The sequence below is a fragment of the Poeciliopsis prolifica genome, unplaced genomic scaffold (assembly GCF_027474105.1).
Source record: "Poeciliopsis prolifica strain line A6 unplaced genomic scaffold, Auburn_PproV2 SCAFFOLD047, whole genome shotgun sequence".
NCBI classification, from domain to species: Eukaryota; Metazoa; Chordata; class Actinopteri; order Cyprinodontiformes; family Poeciliidae; genus Poeciliopsis; species Poeciliopsis prolifica.
Genome location: NW_026562422.1, coordinates 390603 through 410471, shown reverse-complemented (window position 1 = coordinate 410471; position 19869 = coordinate 390603). Strand labels below are relative to the sequence as shown.

Below are 19869 nucleotides of genomic sequence, written 5' to 3'. Positions count from 1 at the left end.
TATATATATATATATATATATATATATATATATATATATATATATATATATATATATATATATATATATATATATATATATATATATATATATAAATTCCCTTCTCACCCAGGTGGTTCTTATCCTCTGACTCGGGTCCTCTACCAGAGGCCTGGGAGCTTGAGGGTCCTGCAGTATCTTGGCTGTGCCAAGGACTGCACATTTCTGGACTGAGATGTCTGATGTTGTTCCTGGGATCTGTTGTAGCCACTGCTCCAGTTTGGGGGTTACTGCCCCGAGGGCCCCGATGACCACAGGCACCACTGTGGTCTTCACCTTCCAGGCCCTCTCCAGTTCTTCCCTGAGGCCCTGGTATTTCTCAAGTTTCTCGTGCTCCTTTTTCCTGATGTTGCAATCACTTGGTATTGCTACATCTACCACAACGGCTTTCCTCTGTTGTTTATATATATACAGTTAGGGCCAGAAATATTTGGACAGTAACACAATATTTGTGAGTTGGGCTCTGCATGCCACCGCATTGGATTTGAAATGAAACCTCTACAACAGAATTCAAGTGCAGATTGTAACGTTTAATTTAAAGGGTTGAACAAAAATATGTGATAGAAAATGTAGGAATTGTACACATTTGTTTACAAACACTCCACATTTTAGGAGCTCAAAAGTAATTGGACATATAAACATAACCCAAACAAAAAAGTTTGTTCTCAATATTTTGTTGCGAATCCTTTGGAGGCAATCACTGCCTTAAGTCTGGAACCCATGGACATCACCAAACGCTGGGTTTCCTCCTTCTTAATGCTTTGCCAGGCCTTTACAGCCGCAGCCTTCAGGTTTTGCTTGTTAGTGGGTCTTTCCGTCTGAAGTCTGGATTTGAGCAAGTGAAATGCATGCTCAATTGGGTTAAGATCTGGTGATTGACTTGGCCATTGCAGAATATTCCACCTTTTTGCTCTCATGAACTCCTGGGTAGCTTTGGCTGTATGCTTGGGGTCATTATCCATCTGTACTGTGAAGCGCCGTCCGATCAACTTTGCAGCATTTGGCTGAATCTGGGCTGACAGTATATCCCGGTACACTTCAGAATTCATCGGCTACTCTTGTCTGCTGTTATGTCATCAATAAACACAAGTGACCCAGTGCCATTGAAAGCCATGCATGCCCATGCCATCACGTTGCCTCCACCATGTTTTACAGAGGATGTGGTGTGCCTTGGATCATGTGCCGTTCCCTTTCTTCTCCAAACTTTTTTCTTCCCATCATTCTGGTACAGGTTGATCTTTGTCTCATCTGTCCATAGAATACTTTTCCAGAACTGGGCTGGCTTCTTGAGTGTTTTTGGGCAAATTTAACTCTGGCCTGTCTATTTTTGGAATTGATGAATGGTTTGCATGTACATGTGAACCCTTTGTATTTGCTTTCATGGAGTCTTCTCTTTACTGTTGACTTAGAGACAGATACACCTACTTCTCTGAGAGTGTTCTGGACCTCAGTTGATGTTGTGAACGGGTCTTCTTCACCAAAGAAAGTATGTGGCGATCATCCACCACCGTTGTCTTCCGTGGACGCCCAGGCCTTTTTGAGTTCCCAAGCTCACCAGTCAATTCCTTTTTCCTCAGAATGTACCAGACTGTTGATTTTGCTACTCCAAGCATGTCTGCTATCTCTGTGATGGATTTTTTCCTTTTTTTCAGCCTCAGGATGTTCTGCTTCACCTCAATTGAGAGCTCCTTTGACCGCATGTTGTCTGGTCACAGCAACAGCTTCCAAATGCAAAACCACACACCTGGAAACAACCCCAGACCTTTTAACTACTTACTTGATTACAGGTTAACGAAGGAAAGGCCTTTTGAGTTACTTGCAGCCTTTGGAGTCCATTGTCCAATTACTTTTGGTCCCTTGAAAAAGAGGAGGCTCTGCATTACAGAGCTGTGATTCCTAAACCCTTTCTCCGATTTGGATGTGGAAACTCTCATATTGCAGCTGGGAGTGTGCTCTTTCAGCCCATATTATATATAAATTGTATTTCTGAACATATTTTTGTCAACAGCTAAAATAACAAAACCTATGTCACTGTCCAAATATTTCTGGCCCTAACTGTATATATATATATATATATATATATATATATATATATATATATATATATATATATATATATATATATATATATATATATATATATATATCATAAATGGCATACACAAGGTATACTGCTGCTAATTGTGGATATGTATGGTAGACCATTGGCTTTTCAAGCAATATAACTTTGCTCTTGTTAAAACAGTGACCAATCACAAATTTCCTTGAAGAAATTTATCTGATTTTAAACACAGTGTTTATATGTTAAACCAGAAATTTCAACCCTGCAGTCTTACTTTTTCTAAGAACGGTACATTAACAATTATAAAACTGTCAGAAAAAAATACTGATTAACATTGTGCTTTTATATCTAAATTTATTTAATCCAGATTTCTCTTAGTACTAGGTAAAGTTTTGTACTAAGTACATTTATAAAGTAAATGTACCCTATGCTCCATTTCTTGGCTACTGAATGTTATTACAGTTGGGAAGGCGAGATTTCGGCACCAACCGTACATCAAACACGGCGATCTGCAGTGTGCGCTTCTGTGAGGAGGTTAACAATGAAATGACCCAAATGAAAACGAGATGGGATCCAGGACAAACGACAAAATCAGGCTAAAATCCAATGCAGTACCACCATAACACAGCAGAGGCAGCAAGCAGAAGAATGATGCTGATGGGGAGCAGATACAAAACAAAACAAGTCCCAGTTTAGACCTGGAAGAGGGTCACTGGAAAGAGTTATTAAATTTCCCAGAGGTATGAATATTTTTGAGCCTAATTGTGTGTATACTTATTATTTATCAATCTTATCTTGGTATATATATATATAATTCTCTTAATATACATTATATACTATATAAAATTCTCTTAGCAGTTACCACTGCAGTTATCATTTCTCGGTCTGTGAGCATGTTGCTTTCTATTCCAATATCTGCTATTTAAATGATCTCTGTTTACTATGTTGTCAAAGCTTCTGCCTCACCTATGTGTCTTCAGTCTTAAGTATATTGCTAATTTAGTGAAGGCTTGGCTCTCAGTCTCCAGACCAGTCAAGTTCATCTACACCAGACTCTCCATCCATGTCTTTGTTTTCTGTTCTAGGGCACAATCATGTTGGAAGAGGAAGGGTCCAGCTCCAAACTGTTCCCACAAAGATGGAAACATGGAATTGTCCAGATGTCTTGGTATGCTGAAGCATTTAGAGCTCCTTTCACAGGCCAGCTCAGCTCCTGAAAAACAACCATACACTATGGTCCACCAAACTTTACAGTTGGCACAACACAATCAGAGAAGTACCGTTCACCTGGTAACCACCAAACCCAGACTTGTCGATCAGATTGCCAGATGGAGAAGCACGATTCATCACTCCAGAGAAAGCGCCTCCACTGCTCTAGTGTCCAATGGCAGTGGCTTTACACCATTGCATCTGACGGTTTGCATTGCACTTGGTGATGTTTATCTTGCATGTAGATAGTAACCATGGAAACCCATTCCATGAAGCTCTCTGTGCACTGTTCTTGGGCTAATCCACATGAAGTTTGGAAGTCAGTAGTGACTGACTCTGCAGAAAGTTGGTGACCTCTTTGCACTACGTGCTTCAGCATCCGCTGACCCGGTCTGTTAGTTTATGTGACCTACCACTTGGTGGCTGAGTTGCTGTTGTTCCCAAACACTTCCACTTTCTTATAATACAGCTGACAGTTGACTATGGAATATTTAGGAGCGAGAAAATTTCACCACTGGATTTGTTGCACAGGTGTCACCCTATCACAGTTCCACACTGGAATTGACTGAGCTCCTGAGAGTGAACCATTCTGTTTGTAAAACAGTTCTGCATGCCTAGGTGTTTCATTTTACACACCTGCAGCCATGGAAGTGATTGGAACACCTAATTTCCATAATTTGGATGTTTGAGCAAATACCTTTGCAATGTAATGTTTTGAAGAATCGGCCATTTTTGCACCAAAAATATTAATTTCAGACCCATTATGGTTCATAAGCTTAAACGTGTTTAAAGTGGAAGATGCACTTTAAGAATTATTTGTCACAAGTTATTTTGACTTAGTATTTTAAAACAAACATTGTTTTTCAAAATTTAGACTTTTTTAAAGTTTTAATGTCTTTTGGAAGATGCCTGCCTCAAGTCCTGTCAGAGACAAACATTGTGGTTAAATAAAAATAGTGTCTCTGCTTTGTAGTAATTACTTGATCTTTCGCAGAAGAATTCATCTGACAGAAAGGACTTCCTCCAGAAGAACATCTATTTTTTAGAGCATATCCTGATTTAAGCCAATCATTGGGAATGATTGACAAAAGACGTCTTATAAAAAGGTGCATGGGATTAATATGTCTTTCACTTAGTAAATGAGATAATGAAATAAATGTCTTTTAAGCTATGATTTATTAAATATACTTGCTACTTAACAAGACAATTACTTAACAGAATTTCTTTATCTGAACATGTCAAAAGGTAAAGTATGTCAGTGGATGGTCTTCCAACTTTTTGCTTCGCGCTTATGTACTATTTATTTTTTTTAATAGTTAATTAAAATCCACTTTTACCATTCCAGGAATTAATACTTGAGAAATATTGAAATATAAAATTGAAATAGGAAAAAGGCTTGTGCCAGCACCATCAATTTATTCCGTCTTTCAGAGTGCAAGAGAAACGTCAGAATGCCGGTGGCAACAACAGAAAGAGCAGGGTGGGATTTTTTCAAACTCACTTTAAAAATTACATTTTGAAGTGCTTTGGCATGCTGCCAGAGTGAGCAGACAGCGTTTATTATTTCTTATTGGAATCACCGTTGATTATTTGCATATTTCATGTAGTTTCTATAGATGTTGCAAGTGGGAGGGGGTGAGACAGGTTGTTCAAGGCACTTTTCAAATTTTTAAAAACATTTAAAAAAAGAATGATTCAGTGATCGAATATGTTTGAAGAAGCATTAAATTAGAGTAATTTCAAAAGCTTTCACTTGCTGCTCTAGTGGTGGTCATGAACTATGTTAACCTTTACTGCTGAAAACAAAAAACATTTGACTAAAACGTTTTTGAAACTGTGTGTCAGCTTTAACTCATTTCAAGGCATGAGTGGTTTAAAACCAGAACAGAAGAACCTGAAACAACTCAGAGAGCTTCAATCAGAAGGATATTAATGATCCACTTCTACAATAATTGATCGATTGTGTCCCAAACGTATCCAGTTCACTCCAGCTTGATTCAGTTTCTACCAAAGTCTAGAGATAGACTTGCTTTGTATAATATTGGAAAAATTATACTTCAGTCAGTACGCTGTGGCCTTTTGGGAGACAGTAATTAAATAATGTGAATTTCTATTAGAGAGCTACAGAAAACAGAAGTCTCTGTTTTATTTTTTAGACCTTTATCTTTTGTCGTTTGATTTAGTTGAAATAGATAACCTGCAGTCTTGTTGCTGCTGCTGTTTGACACAAAATCCCTCCACCTGCAAATCTGAAACTATCACTTTCCAATAACTTGGAAATGCAGTTTTACAAATCACATCAACACAAACTATGCTACTAAAGTGTCCCTGAGTGGTTAAACTAACTCCCCAAACTTCCCAACTGTAATCTCAATTTATGTAAAGTGCTGTGGTGGAGCTCCAGGAGCAGGATGAGCTGTCTGATTGGCACTATCAGGTATCAGGCAGGAGGCCAACACTAGGTAATTTGATTTAAAAAGCTTGTAATAACCTGGGGTCAATATTTAAATCACTCAGAGGGACGGGGTGGGTTGGGATATCACTCTGCATGTTCAGAATGCTTCATTCACCATGCTTCTGGTTAGCTGGATCACAATTACTTCAGTTTTTACCTTCCCGTCTTTCCTTTTGTCTTTCTGGTCCCACCATCCTCTCAATTCAAAGTACAACCTGCTCATTTTTACGTTAGGGACCAGTCTCCACTCTGATGTTATAGGTTCATGGTTATAATCATCTATCAGGATTATAAAAAGTTGATTTATGTGTGTTTGGTAGATTAATTACAACAAGAGGAAAAAGTGAAAATGTTTAATTAATTCTCCTGAACCAACAGAATATTGAGGAACAGATCAATATTCTGAACTGTTCCTCAATAACTCTTGCAACATGAAATGTGTATTTTTTCTGTAACAGAACATGTTCGCCACCTCCCAAAATAACTGCATTTTACTAGAGTGGACTGGCGAGTTCTTCCATTAGGAGTTTTTGTCACTACAACCTTCACCCCTCCCATCTTCTCCTCCTCTCCAAGTATCTGCACTCCTCAACTCCCTCTTTCCCTCCCTCTCTCCGTCATTCTCTGTGGGGTCTGTAGGGTGAAATGGAGGCCTGGGGCCAACAAGCTGTCTCCACCAGCTACACTGATAAGACAAACACACACACGCACACGCATACATGGAAGAGCCAACAGTCACAATCATAAGGTGTACAAACAGTCACACACCCACACATGCATACACCTTCACACACATGCATGAAGTTTTTTAAATTCAGTTCAGAATGTCCAAAGAGGGATCCACAGAGAGTCACTTATCTCTTTTTACCTGGTAATTCTTTAAACACAACACACACACACGCACGCACGCATACACCAACACACACTTTTGTTTAACAGACAAATGTGGATCCTTTTCACTGTGTAGTACCCCATCAATAAACCCAAACTATGACCAGCAGAACGTTATGTAAACCCATAAATGACCAAATACTAAATATATCTCTAAAATCAAAAACAACTTTTGTACATGGTGGATGTCATAATCAGGACTTTTTGGACCCTAGTAATATTGATTGTAATATACATGCAGTAAAATAATGTGTTTCTTCAGTAGTAACAGCTCTGTTGACACATTGTGATTGCCAACTGACCCACTCCTCAAGCTGCATGTACTTTAACCCAATCAAAGTTTCTGAAGGTTAACCCTATAATGGTTTTCTTTTTTTTTTTTTAACATACAGCTGACGGTACATAGTGAGCTAATTTCGCTTTTGTTTTTGATTGGGACACCTTACTACTCTAACAATAACATATTTGCCTTTAGTTTTGATGTGATAATAAAACACTTTACTATAGTTCCAGTAAAACTGGTTAGGACAAACATATAAAAAGGCTTTTCTGCTTTAAAAAACGTTTTGTATTGAACTTCGACTACATTGATAACAGGTCTTCAGGTCTTGTGTTGTAGTGTTTAAATGATCTCAGCTTTATATGTACTAAACATCACTGCAAAGGTACTAAAAAAAACACACACACACAACACAAATTTCACCATGTCTGACATTATTTGTCATGTCTGACCAAAAGGAAGACCCAGAACTCCATTGAGGGTTGATGTTTCTCAACTGCCCTAGGAAAACCTTGGGATTCCCTCTGCTAACCCCACCACCAATCCCAGATAAGGGATTGATGGAAGGACAGATGGCATTTAGTTAAAAAAATATATATAACAAAATATGAAAAGCTCATAAAAAAAATGCAAAAAATTCATTTTTAAAAGGAGACACGACACACATTTCTTGTGTAGTTGTCGATGTGTGTGCGTTAAGTTAAAATGTACATGAATGATAGTGTGTGTAGTGGAAAGGGGTGGGGGAGGTTTAGTTAAGCTCTTTAACATGATTTGTGTCCCTTGTGTTCACAGGAATCTGCCTGTGGACATGGGGGCTGGTCTAATCCTGAAACATCACCTCCCTTCCCACTCGCCCTTTAAGGCACCAACTAAAGCCACCACCACCAAACATACACTGTACTGGTATAATGCATGTAATAATAAGTTAAAGTCATTTCATCCACAACGTTGCAACATAAAATGTGTTTGTTTTTTTGTTTGTTTTTTTTTAGAGTAACTAACCCCCATATCAAGTTTTTTGTAAATAGTCTACATCTTTTGACCTTTTTCCACAGGTAGGATGTATTGATAAAAAATCTGCTGAGTAAGTAATATATGATGTAGTATCGATGTGTGCATCGATGTGTGCATCCACAAGGTAAGATGGATTTATGTGTAGCACAGACAGTCAGAACACCTGTGCGGCTGCAGTCACCGGAGTCCTGTTGTATTCTGGCCCTTGCTGTTTCTGCATTGCTTGCATCGAGCGCTGTATGGAATGTGGTTGTGTATCAATTGCCTGCTGAAGCTGCTGAGACCATTTGGTCTGGAAAAATATTTACCTCAGCCTCATCTTGTATCTATCGGTAAATAAATTGCCCATTTTATTTACTGATAAATAAATAAATAAATAAACCCCTGCTTTAACACCACTAGCAGGGGTGGTGTTAAAGAAATATATTCGATCTTAGACCGCTTTTTGTTTGTTTTTAATGGGTACAGAAAATTCTGACATTTTGATGGATTACAATTTATACCTGACTACTTCATGAAGATACACACACACAGATGTTTTTAACCTTAAGCACAAAGTACATTGCACAGGTTACTAAAATAGATAATTGACAAGTTCTTAGAGTATCTACTCTGACCTGAACAATGAACAACACAGTTTGATGTCTCAAAGCTGACAGCACATTGTGCAGTTATGAACAGGAGATAGTTGAACGGGTCTCGTGCAGAAGGAGCAGATTCTGCTAGATTTCCTCTTGATGACTTCTGAACACTTTCAATGGAGAAATGTTCCATGATTTAAAAATTTTGGCTAAGTGGTGCTTGCAATATGCTGATACTTTTGATTAAGTTCAATTAGGTGTACAGTTCATATCCATGTTCATAATTTAAGTGCAATCCTTTAATTTGAATGTTTACATGTAGTTACTGGGGCCAAAGTCAGAAGTTTGTCACATAGTAAAAACTTGTATATCAGATTGATGGCACAATGTAATGTGGATTTTCTATTGATCTTGTTGAATATTAAACTGAATTAAAATTAAATGCATTTGAATATGTCTTTGTTATTTTAAAAAAATTGGTGGGTAGAAGTATATTATTACAATATTTTTGTGATGCCATCAGTAAAAATTACCAAAAAAATTCAAGTGCAACCTCTGACTGAGATCTGGAAGATTACTCATCTCTGCACCCTCCTCCATGGCATATAAACCAATCAACAGACAACTTCAAACCAGCCCACCTGGACAACCCAATCACAGGTCTCTGGATTTCAAGGACTGGGGTGGTCCTGGGCTCCAACTACCAATTCAAAAACGCCAGACCAAACAATAATTTATTTTACCTGTATTGCAAAGAACTACATCACTCGGAATTTTAGTATTGGGGCATACTAGACAGTCCTTTTATGCGTGGACCTACCTTATTCTTGTTAAATGTGTTTCAAGAGTTTTGAATATTGAAACATGATGACATTTGGATTCTGAAACAGCTACGACATTCAGATTTACCTGCTGTCGCTGAAAACAAATCCACATTTCAGTATCCAAGCTGTGATTGGCTGTTTGTTTGTTTGTGCATATTTTCAGACTCATTCTGAAACCTTGTAATGTGACAGACAAATCTCCTTAAGCTGTTAAATATTACACTGCTTTCACACTGGTATTAAAAGCCTCTCTCATCTCCTTTTTAGTGTTCACACCTCCAAAGCACTCCACCTTTTCTTCCATTGTCAGCATGCAACAAGATGCACTTCACACAACAACATGCAGAGATATGGTGCTGCTCCTTCACCACAGTACTACAACTATTCACTAAGAAGTGTGCACATGTGTATTAATCTGTAGTGCTTGTTGTAATGTCGACCTAATATAGTTGCTGGCATAAGTGTACCTTCTCCTGGTCCCTAAATCCCACCACCCTAGCTCTGATATTTCCTGACATTTATAGGAATCATCTCGATCTCTTCAGATGAGCAGACTGCAGAGTTAACACAGAAAAGGATAAGAAAGGGATGAATACAGAGGAGGAAGGAACAAATGAACAAATGAAAGATAAAGAGAAGGGCAGCAGATACAAAGATTTTGTGACTCCTGTTTGGCTAATGGCGTAGTAGAGAGCACACTGGAAGAGCTCTGTGAAATGCTTCTAGAAACAGATGAAAAATATTCTGCAAAATCTGAAAATCTTTCTCATGTGCCAAAATGGGTAAGACAACAAAAAAAATCACACCCAAACATTTTAAGAACAAGAACCCAGTGATGGGGGCCAACATGGAGGTGATGCTGCAAGTCCTAGAGGAACAGTTCATTTCAAAGCTTTCTGTTCAATAATTAATGGATTGGGCTTTACTTGAGACGATACTTGAGCAACACCCAAAGCAGAGTGCTTGAGCTCGAAGCCACCTGTAACATGCTAATAAAGGTAAACAAGATGATAAAGTTTAAAAATAATGACCTGGAAAAAAGGTCCAGATACAATACTGGAGAAGGGGAAAGGGGAATGTTCACAGAATGGTTGATGAAGATTTTTGAATCAGAGTCATTCCCCACACTGTTAGATATGGACAGGGCTCATCAGATCTGTGTGGCTGAGACCTGGAGGCTTCACATCCATTCATTGCAAAAATACACCAAAATAAAGAATGAATGCTCAAACTGGCAAGGAAAAAGGCTTTCTCATTTTTCACAGTAAAGAAATCCACACCTTCCCAGCCTGCAGTTCCTGCAGCTTAGGAGCTCCGGATTCCTTTACAAGATGTTTTTCTCCGCCAAGCTCCAGGTCACGGACAAAAACGTACCTCTCACTCCAAAACATGCAAGATCCTTTGTGATGAGGTAGTAATGACCCTGATAGCATAAAAAATCTATTTAGAGTTGCTAGCAACTCTAAATATAATATAATGAATTATAAAAATATGTTGCTCTTACTTCTTTAACTGCACTGTTAAAAGAGGCTCGAAGACCATTTAAGAATAGAATATGCTCCTGTAAATTAGATTTCTTCCACAAATGTTACATTTTTCAGCAAAACTGCTTTGAGCAGCAGATATTATAATTTACCTACACACATAGGCAATAATCTCTTTTTAACACAGCAAATATTGTATAGAATAGAGAGGCAATGTTCATTAAAATGATCAGTCAGAGAAAACACATCACTGAGATAAAAAGAAGTAGGCAGAAAAAGGACTGCTGTCGAGGAACTTAAAAACCTGAAGAAGACATCACAGCGACCTCAGAGGTCAAACAATGTTCAAACCTAAAGTAAAAACAAGGCTCCTGATACATCTATATTAACAAGATTTGATTACACACGAACAAAAAGATTATTTTTGTGTTTGATTTTGTGGTGCTTCTTCGTACCTTAGTGACTTTTCAGACATGTTATATCACTAACCTTTTGATTTCTATTTTCTTGTTTTTTCTTCTTTTTTTGTATCACTGACTACAACAACCACAAGCGTCTTTGGTCAAGACAAAGTCGATGTGTTTCTACCTGATTCAGAATCACATTATAGTTACCTTTAGGTCTTTTAGACAAGTGGTGCCCAAAGTCGGCCCTCGAGGGCCGGTATCCCGCATGTTTTAGTTCTCTCCCTGGTGGAAGTAACAACCTCCTCAGCAAGTCAATACTCTCCTTAGCCCTTCTAATGAGCCATCATTTGATGTGGGTGTGTTAAACCAAGGAGAGAAATAAAACATGCAGGATGCCGGCCCTCCAGGACCGACTTTGGGCACCACTGTAATAGGCCATAAACTGCATGAAGTGTGATATTTAAAATGTCATGTGCACAAAGTGAAACACTTCATTTTTTTCTGAGTTTGTTTGTATCTTTGCTGTGCAATCAGCCAACAACAATAAGTCAGCAGTCTGGTACCTCAGAGTGAAGTGGGGTTTTATGGATCAAAGATTTAGGTGCAAAAAGAGATTCACACTTAAAAACAATCTGACTAAATTATGTGCTGATAACTAATGGATACACATGCAAAGAAATAATTAGAGCTTCTTCACCTAAACTGAAAACAATCAAGTTTCAAAGAAGAAAAGGAAAGTTATGGAGAAGAGGAAAGACAACAAGTATAGCCCAAAAAAAATAATAATTTGAAGGTAGATAAATACTGACTTGTATTTTTTTCATTTGCATTCAAACTGCAAATGAATGAACATAATATTAGGTAAAGCATAACCAAAACCTACATGAGAAAACAAAAAGGAACAACAAATAATGCATTATCACTGGTTCCAACACAAACGTCTGATGAGTTCTAGAAGACATTACCATGCATGTTTTAAAGACTTTTATGTAGAGAAATTCTGACCAGTTTAACTGAAACATTCACTGCAAAATTGCAGATTCTCTCAATTAATTAATTATGTAAGGAAAATTGCAACAGCAAAATTACATATTAGCCAGGAAGGTAACTGGCACCTATAGTGAATAAACATAAACACAAGTGTTCCATAGGTGATGAGTTGCTGTTACTGTGAGCTGCAAGTGCAAGCAGATAAAGAGGGATGCAGGGAGGATCAAACAGAGAGGAAACAGAAGTATTCACAAAATGAAAAACAAACAAAAAGCACATGAAAATAACAAACATTAATCGCCACACTGAAGACGGAGCACACTAGTTGCTTACTTTGAGGTCTTCTGCAAGGCATGGAAACTTTCCATTGGCTGACAAGTCCAGTGTGGATGCACAGGGCTGCTGCGAATGGCTGGTGTAGAGGAGGCGGGTCTGGATGCAACGAAGGGCGCGAAGCATCCAGCCATGTTGGCGTCGGATCTGCCACTGGAGCTGATCCCACTGGCTTCCAACCATATGGAGGATATCCTTCAGAGCTGGAGGGATAAGAACAGGAAGAACCAGGGGACAAGTCAGAGAGGATAATATTTATCAGAAAAATATCTTACCTACCTATGGCTTTGGTAAGCCAGAAAATTCTTTCAAGCAAGCCATTTTCACAAAACAAAACATGGGGATTAAAACTGAACTGTTGGGAGTTTTGCAAAAAGTTTGATGATAAGTGAGTCTTATTCAATCGTTTTATCTTTTGAACTGTGTTTATTGGTTGCATCATCCAGAATGTTCAGTGCTTTGTCCATATTTGAAGCAAATACATTTTGGTGACCCAGCCATCTCACAGTTTATACAGTTTAGTTGTAACTGGAGAAGGCAGGTCTGCTATGTTAATTCTTAGACATTAAGTGTTTTTTGTAATCATTATTCCCCGTGGTTTGGGATGCTGTGCAGTTGGACGAACTTTTGGTCTTACGCTGTCAGACAGTTGTTTTTATCCAACTACAACTGTTTCAACAAGAATGTTTTTGTTGTTGTTATTGTTGTTTTTATTGTTGTTTTACTACCAGCACCAGCTGATTGGTTTCATCTCAACAGTACTTCTGAATTTAATTGCAGCTATAATATTGAAACTGAACACAGCATCAATTGCTATGTACACTTTTCTCTCAGTATTGCCTGTTTTTGCTGTTTGGTTCCACATCGCCAATCCCTCAGCCCCAATATACTTTCTTGTCTTTAACCTTATCTGACTACATTAATAATGTTTACTTCATGAAGGTCACTGGCTTAATCCAGGTAAAAACAATAACAATAATATTAATGTGTGAAGTAAGAACATACCCAGCTGGTGGGAAGTGATGATATCGAGTAATGACTTTCCTTCTGCCAATATGGTCTCCTTCAGCACATGTTGACTGTCCACATTCAGCTTGAAGGTCTAAAAGAGAAACAAAGTTCACTGTAATTCAACACCATAAACAGAACAATTCATGGGTTTGGAAACTTAACCAGTCTATCTTAAAGTAGCTAACCTGAAGGTTCCTTTTGTCCATCAGATAATTCTAAAAAATAACAAAGCACATTATATTTGAAATATTTTGCTAAAATCTAGCAAAGTAAGCATGGCTCACTGCAACTCTTCTACAGGAGCTTTGGTTCTCAGTTTGATTGGTCATCCTTATAGTGTTTCTGGCCCAAAAACGTGAATGTGATTTGACTTTTCATCAATTTCTTCCATTTTGGTGACTCTCCTTTCACACAGCACGTGCCTTATCCCCAGATTACTAAGCAGGTAATAACTGAATAATTAATTCAGTCTAATGTACTATTGATAACTAGGATCAGTTTGAATGTATGTATGAGTAAACTGAAATATGTTTTTTGTACAGTTGAGATGACATTTGCTGTGAATAGGCACAATATAAATAAACTTGACTGAATTTAATAAAATTTTGCTTAGGTGTAATTTTTTTTAGAAATCTAAATTGATATAACATTATGTAACCATGCGAGAGCCACATTTTTTGCTGCTATTTTAGATAGCAGCTTGGTCGTTTAGAGTTTGAGATGATTACCTTATGAGCACTGATGTTCTCAGAGGAGAGTTTGCTGATTGGTTAAAAAAAATAAAAAAACAGAGAAAGAGGCCCCAGAAGTTTGAATATAACTATACTATTTAAGCTCTCATTGGTGAATTAATCTGATTTTGACGGCCGTTGCATTAATTGTAAGCTTTTAACAGTAATGAAAAAAAAAAAAAAAACATTTTAGATTTTCTAAAACATCTGCAGTTAAGAAAGGGGGAGGGATGCAAATTCTCATCACATAATTGTGTAATACATTTTGTCTGTTTTTGTACTATTTATACATCTGAACCTATGTATATTTTTATGTTATCATCTGCAAAGGGTGATAACATAAAAACAGAAGTCCTACTTTGATATAAAGAAAAAGAGAACTCGAGTATAGTCAGCAGGAAAAACACAAAGGAAAGGGGAAGATGAATAAAAAACATGAGAGTAGATATGATGCTGGATGAACTGATTATAAATGGTTAAATGGATAGATAGATGGACAGACACAAAGTAGCCTGAGGCAGTGTTGGTAAAACCCTGCAGTCTGGTCTCTGAACACCATTAGAGCTCTTTCTGATCTTATTTGTGTGCGTGGGTTGGCTAGTATGTGTATAAGTCTCTCTGGAGGAGCTCAAGCCGCAAGACTTAACCACCTCTGACAACCTGCTGTGCTGCAGTGGGAAATGCTGCACACTGATATTTAGATCCATGCATGCTCACACAATACACACACTTTGCTCTGAGTACACTACTGTAGGTTGTGTGTATACATGTGTCATTTTCCTAATAATACATTCTATGAGCACATCAAAAGAAAGCACAAAATGAAAAACATTCATCTGAATCAGCTAATAAATAAATAAGAGGCTTTAGGTATGATTGTCAAAACCTAAATGAAAGAAATGCTTTAGTTTTTCCGTTCATGACTTTCTTTAAAGGGTATCTGTAACATTGTTTTTTACGTTTCTGTACTTCCATCTGAATCTTTACTGCTTCTAGAAAATCTGAGCTTTCTTTGGCTATGTGTTCATTTGGTATCTGGAAAATGAGACATTCTGAAAACCTCAGAAATATTACTGCCCTGCTACCTAGCAACCATAGGGCGCGAGCAGGTGACAGCTCAAACGGGTCCACTCAGCCCTTTGAATGATAATGATAGTCTTATCATTCAGAAAGTGCTGCTACATTCTTGATGGTAGTGGAGGAGATTCCACTTCTTCTGCTTCTGGCTCTGACTCAAGAGTCAAAGCCATACCACTGTTCCTCAACTTGTAGCCATTTTACAGATTCAAACCGATGTTTGTATTAGTGCTCAGTTCCTTCTCGCTTTAATTCTGGGTGACTGCAAATTGATCAACACATCATACTGATCTTATCTTCCTCCACAAAGGCCTGAATATCAGCCACTGTCCCCTTTTGCTCTGCTGTGAGAGAGAACTGACTGACTGACAGACCCTCTCACGAGGTCACACTTGCCCAGTCACCCAACTGTTGCCAACTTAGCATTTTTGTTGGAGTGTCAGTTATAAAAATCCTTATTGGCCAAAGTCGATCAGCTGGCCAGCCATTTTAAAGTGCCGATTGGCCAGGAAATTAAGGTATTTAATAGAATTTATTATTGAAAACCAGTAGTTATACTACATAAACAGTTTGACCTAAACTATTGTCTGTTTTTGTCTGTAGAAGTACATGACTGACACATTAGTTTAAAAGTATTTGTTTGAGTTTAGTGGAAACCCCATAAAGTTGTTTTTTAACTCTGACACTGACCAGTGTCAGCTTCTGACTTATGCACTTTGCATGCAGTTAGTAAAATTTGTTTACAATAAGTGATGGTGGTTAATCCTTTCTGAGGCAGAGAGGAAAAGCTGCCAGAGCTCCATAAGACGGGGTGTTGCTCTCTTTGTGGACATCTCCTTATTATTCAGTGATCTTTTCTGTGCCTTGTGTCAGCTTGACTATTGTTGAATTAGATCAGTCACTTTAAAAGGGCTGATCTAATGTTCTCTTAGTTTACTTATTAAAAACTTAATTAGCTGGTATTATTTTTACAAAAGTCTGTTTTCAATTTCACATTAAAGGATTTTTAAAATTGTTATAGAAAATATAAAGTTGAATGGACCCTGATTTCATCATGACTGAAAGGATGAAGCAAAGAAGGTGAAACTTTTTATAGGCATTGTATTGTGTAATTGAGAAAGTATTCCTCCACCCACGATGAAGTAGGACCACAGTCTGTTTCCCAGATTCCTACATCAAGTCGTTCTGGTTGCTCCAGAGACATGCTCGTTCTTCATACAGTAGGTATTGGAAGCTGCTCTAAAAATGAATGTTTTATTTGTCAGAATGCTTGATTAAAATTCTGGCTAACTTTGTGTCTATTTTCTCTCACCCTTATTGAACACCTCATAATTTTAGCACAAGGCATCTAAAGATCACATGTGGTGCAGCACATAGCTAATGCAGGTAAACTCCACAAGATCTGTGAAAGATGAATGGAACCTCAACTACAGAACAGCAAAAACAGAAATAATAGCAATAATATAAATTGAAGGAGGTGGTTCTCGATTTCCTCTTTGAGGGATGCTCGGGCTCCCGTACTTAGAAAACACCTGCTTTAATTAAAACGCATCATTTCTTCTTTCTTTACGATGTGTAAGCAAATAGAAACTACACGACTGACTTCTTCACCTCTCCATCACAGATTCAACACATTTATACAACTATTAAGATATTTAACACATGGATGTGAGACTCCTGTTTAAAAAAAACATGATGAGAAAAAGCAAAGAAAAGCCAGCATGCAGCTTCAGTGCATCTCTACATTTTTTCCTGAGACATTCCTTCGTCTTCGATGAGAGATAGATGGCCCATGGCATCAGTCAACACATGACAAGGTCACACCCCCACACGGCCAATATTTATGGAGCAGGCTATAAACAGAGGAGATGAATGGAGCAGGGCGCTTTAAATCCAGGCAACTAGCAAGAAGCTGGAGGAATCTGGCTAAAACTGGTCAACAGAGAATCATTTAGAGCTTAGCTTTCATTTTAAATTTACAATCCCACATCTTTATTTTTGTCTGATCAACACACAACTATGTAATTAATGTTTATTTGCAAATGCATTCAGTAGATAATTGCAACAATCTTTCCATTAATTTGTGTATGATACATATTAAATATTGGCCTAGATAAAGAGGCTAGATTTATAAAAAGTCATCACATGTTATATTATTGTGTGTGGTATGAACAGGAGGTGTGACACTTTAATAAAATTTAATGTTGAACATTTAGCCAACTTCACCAAGGCTAAGTCCTATACCAGAGACAAAACAGATATTACCTATAAAATATCTGGATAATAATAAAAAAAGGAATTATGACCATAATTATTTAAGACCAGGACTTTCAGTTGTCTGTAAAGTGTCTTTTTTTTTCCATCAGAATATAATCCACAATTTTAGCACAAGGCATCTAAAGATCACATGTGGTGCAGCACATAGCTAATGCAGATAAACTCCACAAGATCTGTGAAAGATGAATGGAACCTCAACTACAGAACAGCAAAAACAGAAATAATAGCAATAATATAAATTGAAGGAGGTGGTTCTCGATTTCCTCTTTGAGGGATGCTCGGGCTCCTGTACTTAGAAAACACCTGCTTTAATTAAAACGCATCATTTCTTCTTTCTTTACGATGTGTAAGCAAATAGAAACTACACGACTGACTTCTTCACCTCTCCATCACATTTATACAAATATTAACCAAATTTAAAATAAGTACCTTCATTCGTTAATGTTTGCTGATTGTAAATGACCTTAAATCTCACTGCATTTCACAGGGGCCACTCTGACCCACTTAATTTCCTGATAAGCTGATGAATACCTAACAGCTAATAAACATAAAATACATCCATCAAAGCTACAGAAGAAACAGCCTGACAGCCTGTGTCTCTGGGATACGGCTGGTTGTTAGGAAGGATTTAGGTTGTGCAGATTAGCTGGGCTATCAGAGAGCAATCGTATTTCAACACCTTCCTCCACCAACGATTTGGCTCAGTTTCCTCCGTTTAATATATGGAGAGCATGGAATCGATAAGAGTAGAAAAGCCAACTATCAATCACGGGATGATAAGGCATGAAAAGCAGCTCAGCGTTTATGCACGTTGGACAGCAGGCGGTAATAGGAGCCTGTGTGTGTTAGAAATCTATGTGTCTGTGTTTGCATATGGAAGGATAAACTGTAGCAAATTTATGCAGCTCTGCAGACAGGGAAAAGAGGAGGTAGACAAACAGTAGTTTTCATATATCTCGTTTTTATTGTTAAATACAAAACTGATTAATTACACAACAGACTATTAGAAGGTGCTGGTTTGAATGCTAACTGTTCCATTTTCTCCTCAAACACCTTGAAGTTAGGCTCAACTTTTGGGTCAGCACAGTTTTTGAGTTCAGATTGTGATAGAGAGCAACAAAACAGAATTGGATTTTAATGAGCTAAACTAACTTTTAAACCTTGTCACCACTGTGAAGATATCCAATGACATTTATATAAATGTACTGTGGAAGAACCAGAATGCTGGCGTTACTAGACCTGAATACAGAAGTGATTATGGAAGTGACTGGACAACTGGGCTGGACTCTCTTTGACTCGCTAGAGTCTTACTTGAGGGTCAGGCAGTTCTTTGTGTCAATAGGTAACTTTTCATAGGATAAACATCTTATGCTGAGTACTCCAGGGTTAAACCCCATTTAACCTCATGTTAAAATGGGTTCTTCGTATTTAACAAATACATGCAGAACTGAACTGAAAATAGTCTGAAAGGCATTAGCAGAAGATACTCATCAAGTGCATGCATACAAATATTCCTACTGTCTTCAGCAAAAGCCATTATTTTGACTTGCAGTGACTGACTTTGACTCTAAATGCAAACATAAAAGTATCTGCTTAATTGGACATTCAGTTGAAGGCCCTGAAAAGTTTTTTTCAAGTTTGTCACAGAAAATTTCAAAAATTAGAATGTGGAGTTACAGATGGAGCAGTTCAGATCTGGAAAGAAGGAGAGTTTCCCCATCAGAAGCATGGCTGTTTTCTTTAGCTTAATGCAGTTTTCTAAAACAATCTTAATTTTCTGAGATCTTCATTTTCACCTCATCATTATAATAAATCACCTCAGCTCCACATTATAATGTCACCAGTTGACTATCAACTCATTCAGACATTGAGTAGATGCATACTAATGCTTGTATGCATGAAAACTTTCTTCAGCTGAATAAAAACAAAACTTGAATAACTTTGGACCAAAGGTCAGGTGATTATGTTCATGCTTATCTAAATGTTTTTCAGTTGTCTGATTTGATATTTTCTGCAAGCTGTAGCTACAGAACAAGAAAGAGCAGAGACATGATCCCAGTTGTGTATGTGAAACACACATGGCTCCAATTGGGTTGCAAGCACAGACAAAACTTATTGCAAATTAGTCAATAAGTGATACACAGCCAAGAAAACAACATTTGACAGTTTGCGCTGCAGCACTTGCCCAACAATGAGATGAG

General features: G+C 37.7%; 1 protein-coding gene across 1 annotated transcript in view; it reads right to left on the bottom strand.

Moving 5' to 3' along the window:
* Window positions 1-19869, bottom strand: part of akap6 (A kinase (PRKA) anchor protein 6) — a 165507-nt gene that overhangs the window by 90931 nt on the left and 54707 nt on the right. The window contains exons 12-13 of the mRNA XM_055057090.1: window positions 13578-13674; window positions 12573-12775 (exon numbers count right to left, since the gene is read on the bottom strand). Coding sequence (XP_054913065.1) covers window positions 12573-12775; window positions 13578-13674 — 300 coding nt within the window. The remainder of the gene's footprint in view (window positions 1-12572; window positions 12776-13577; window positions 13675-19869) is intronic.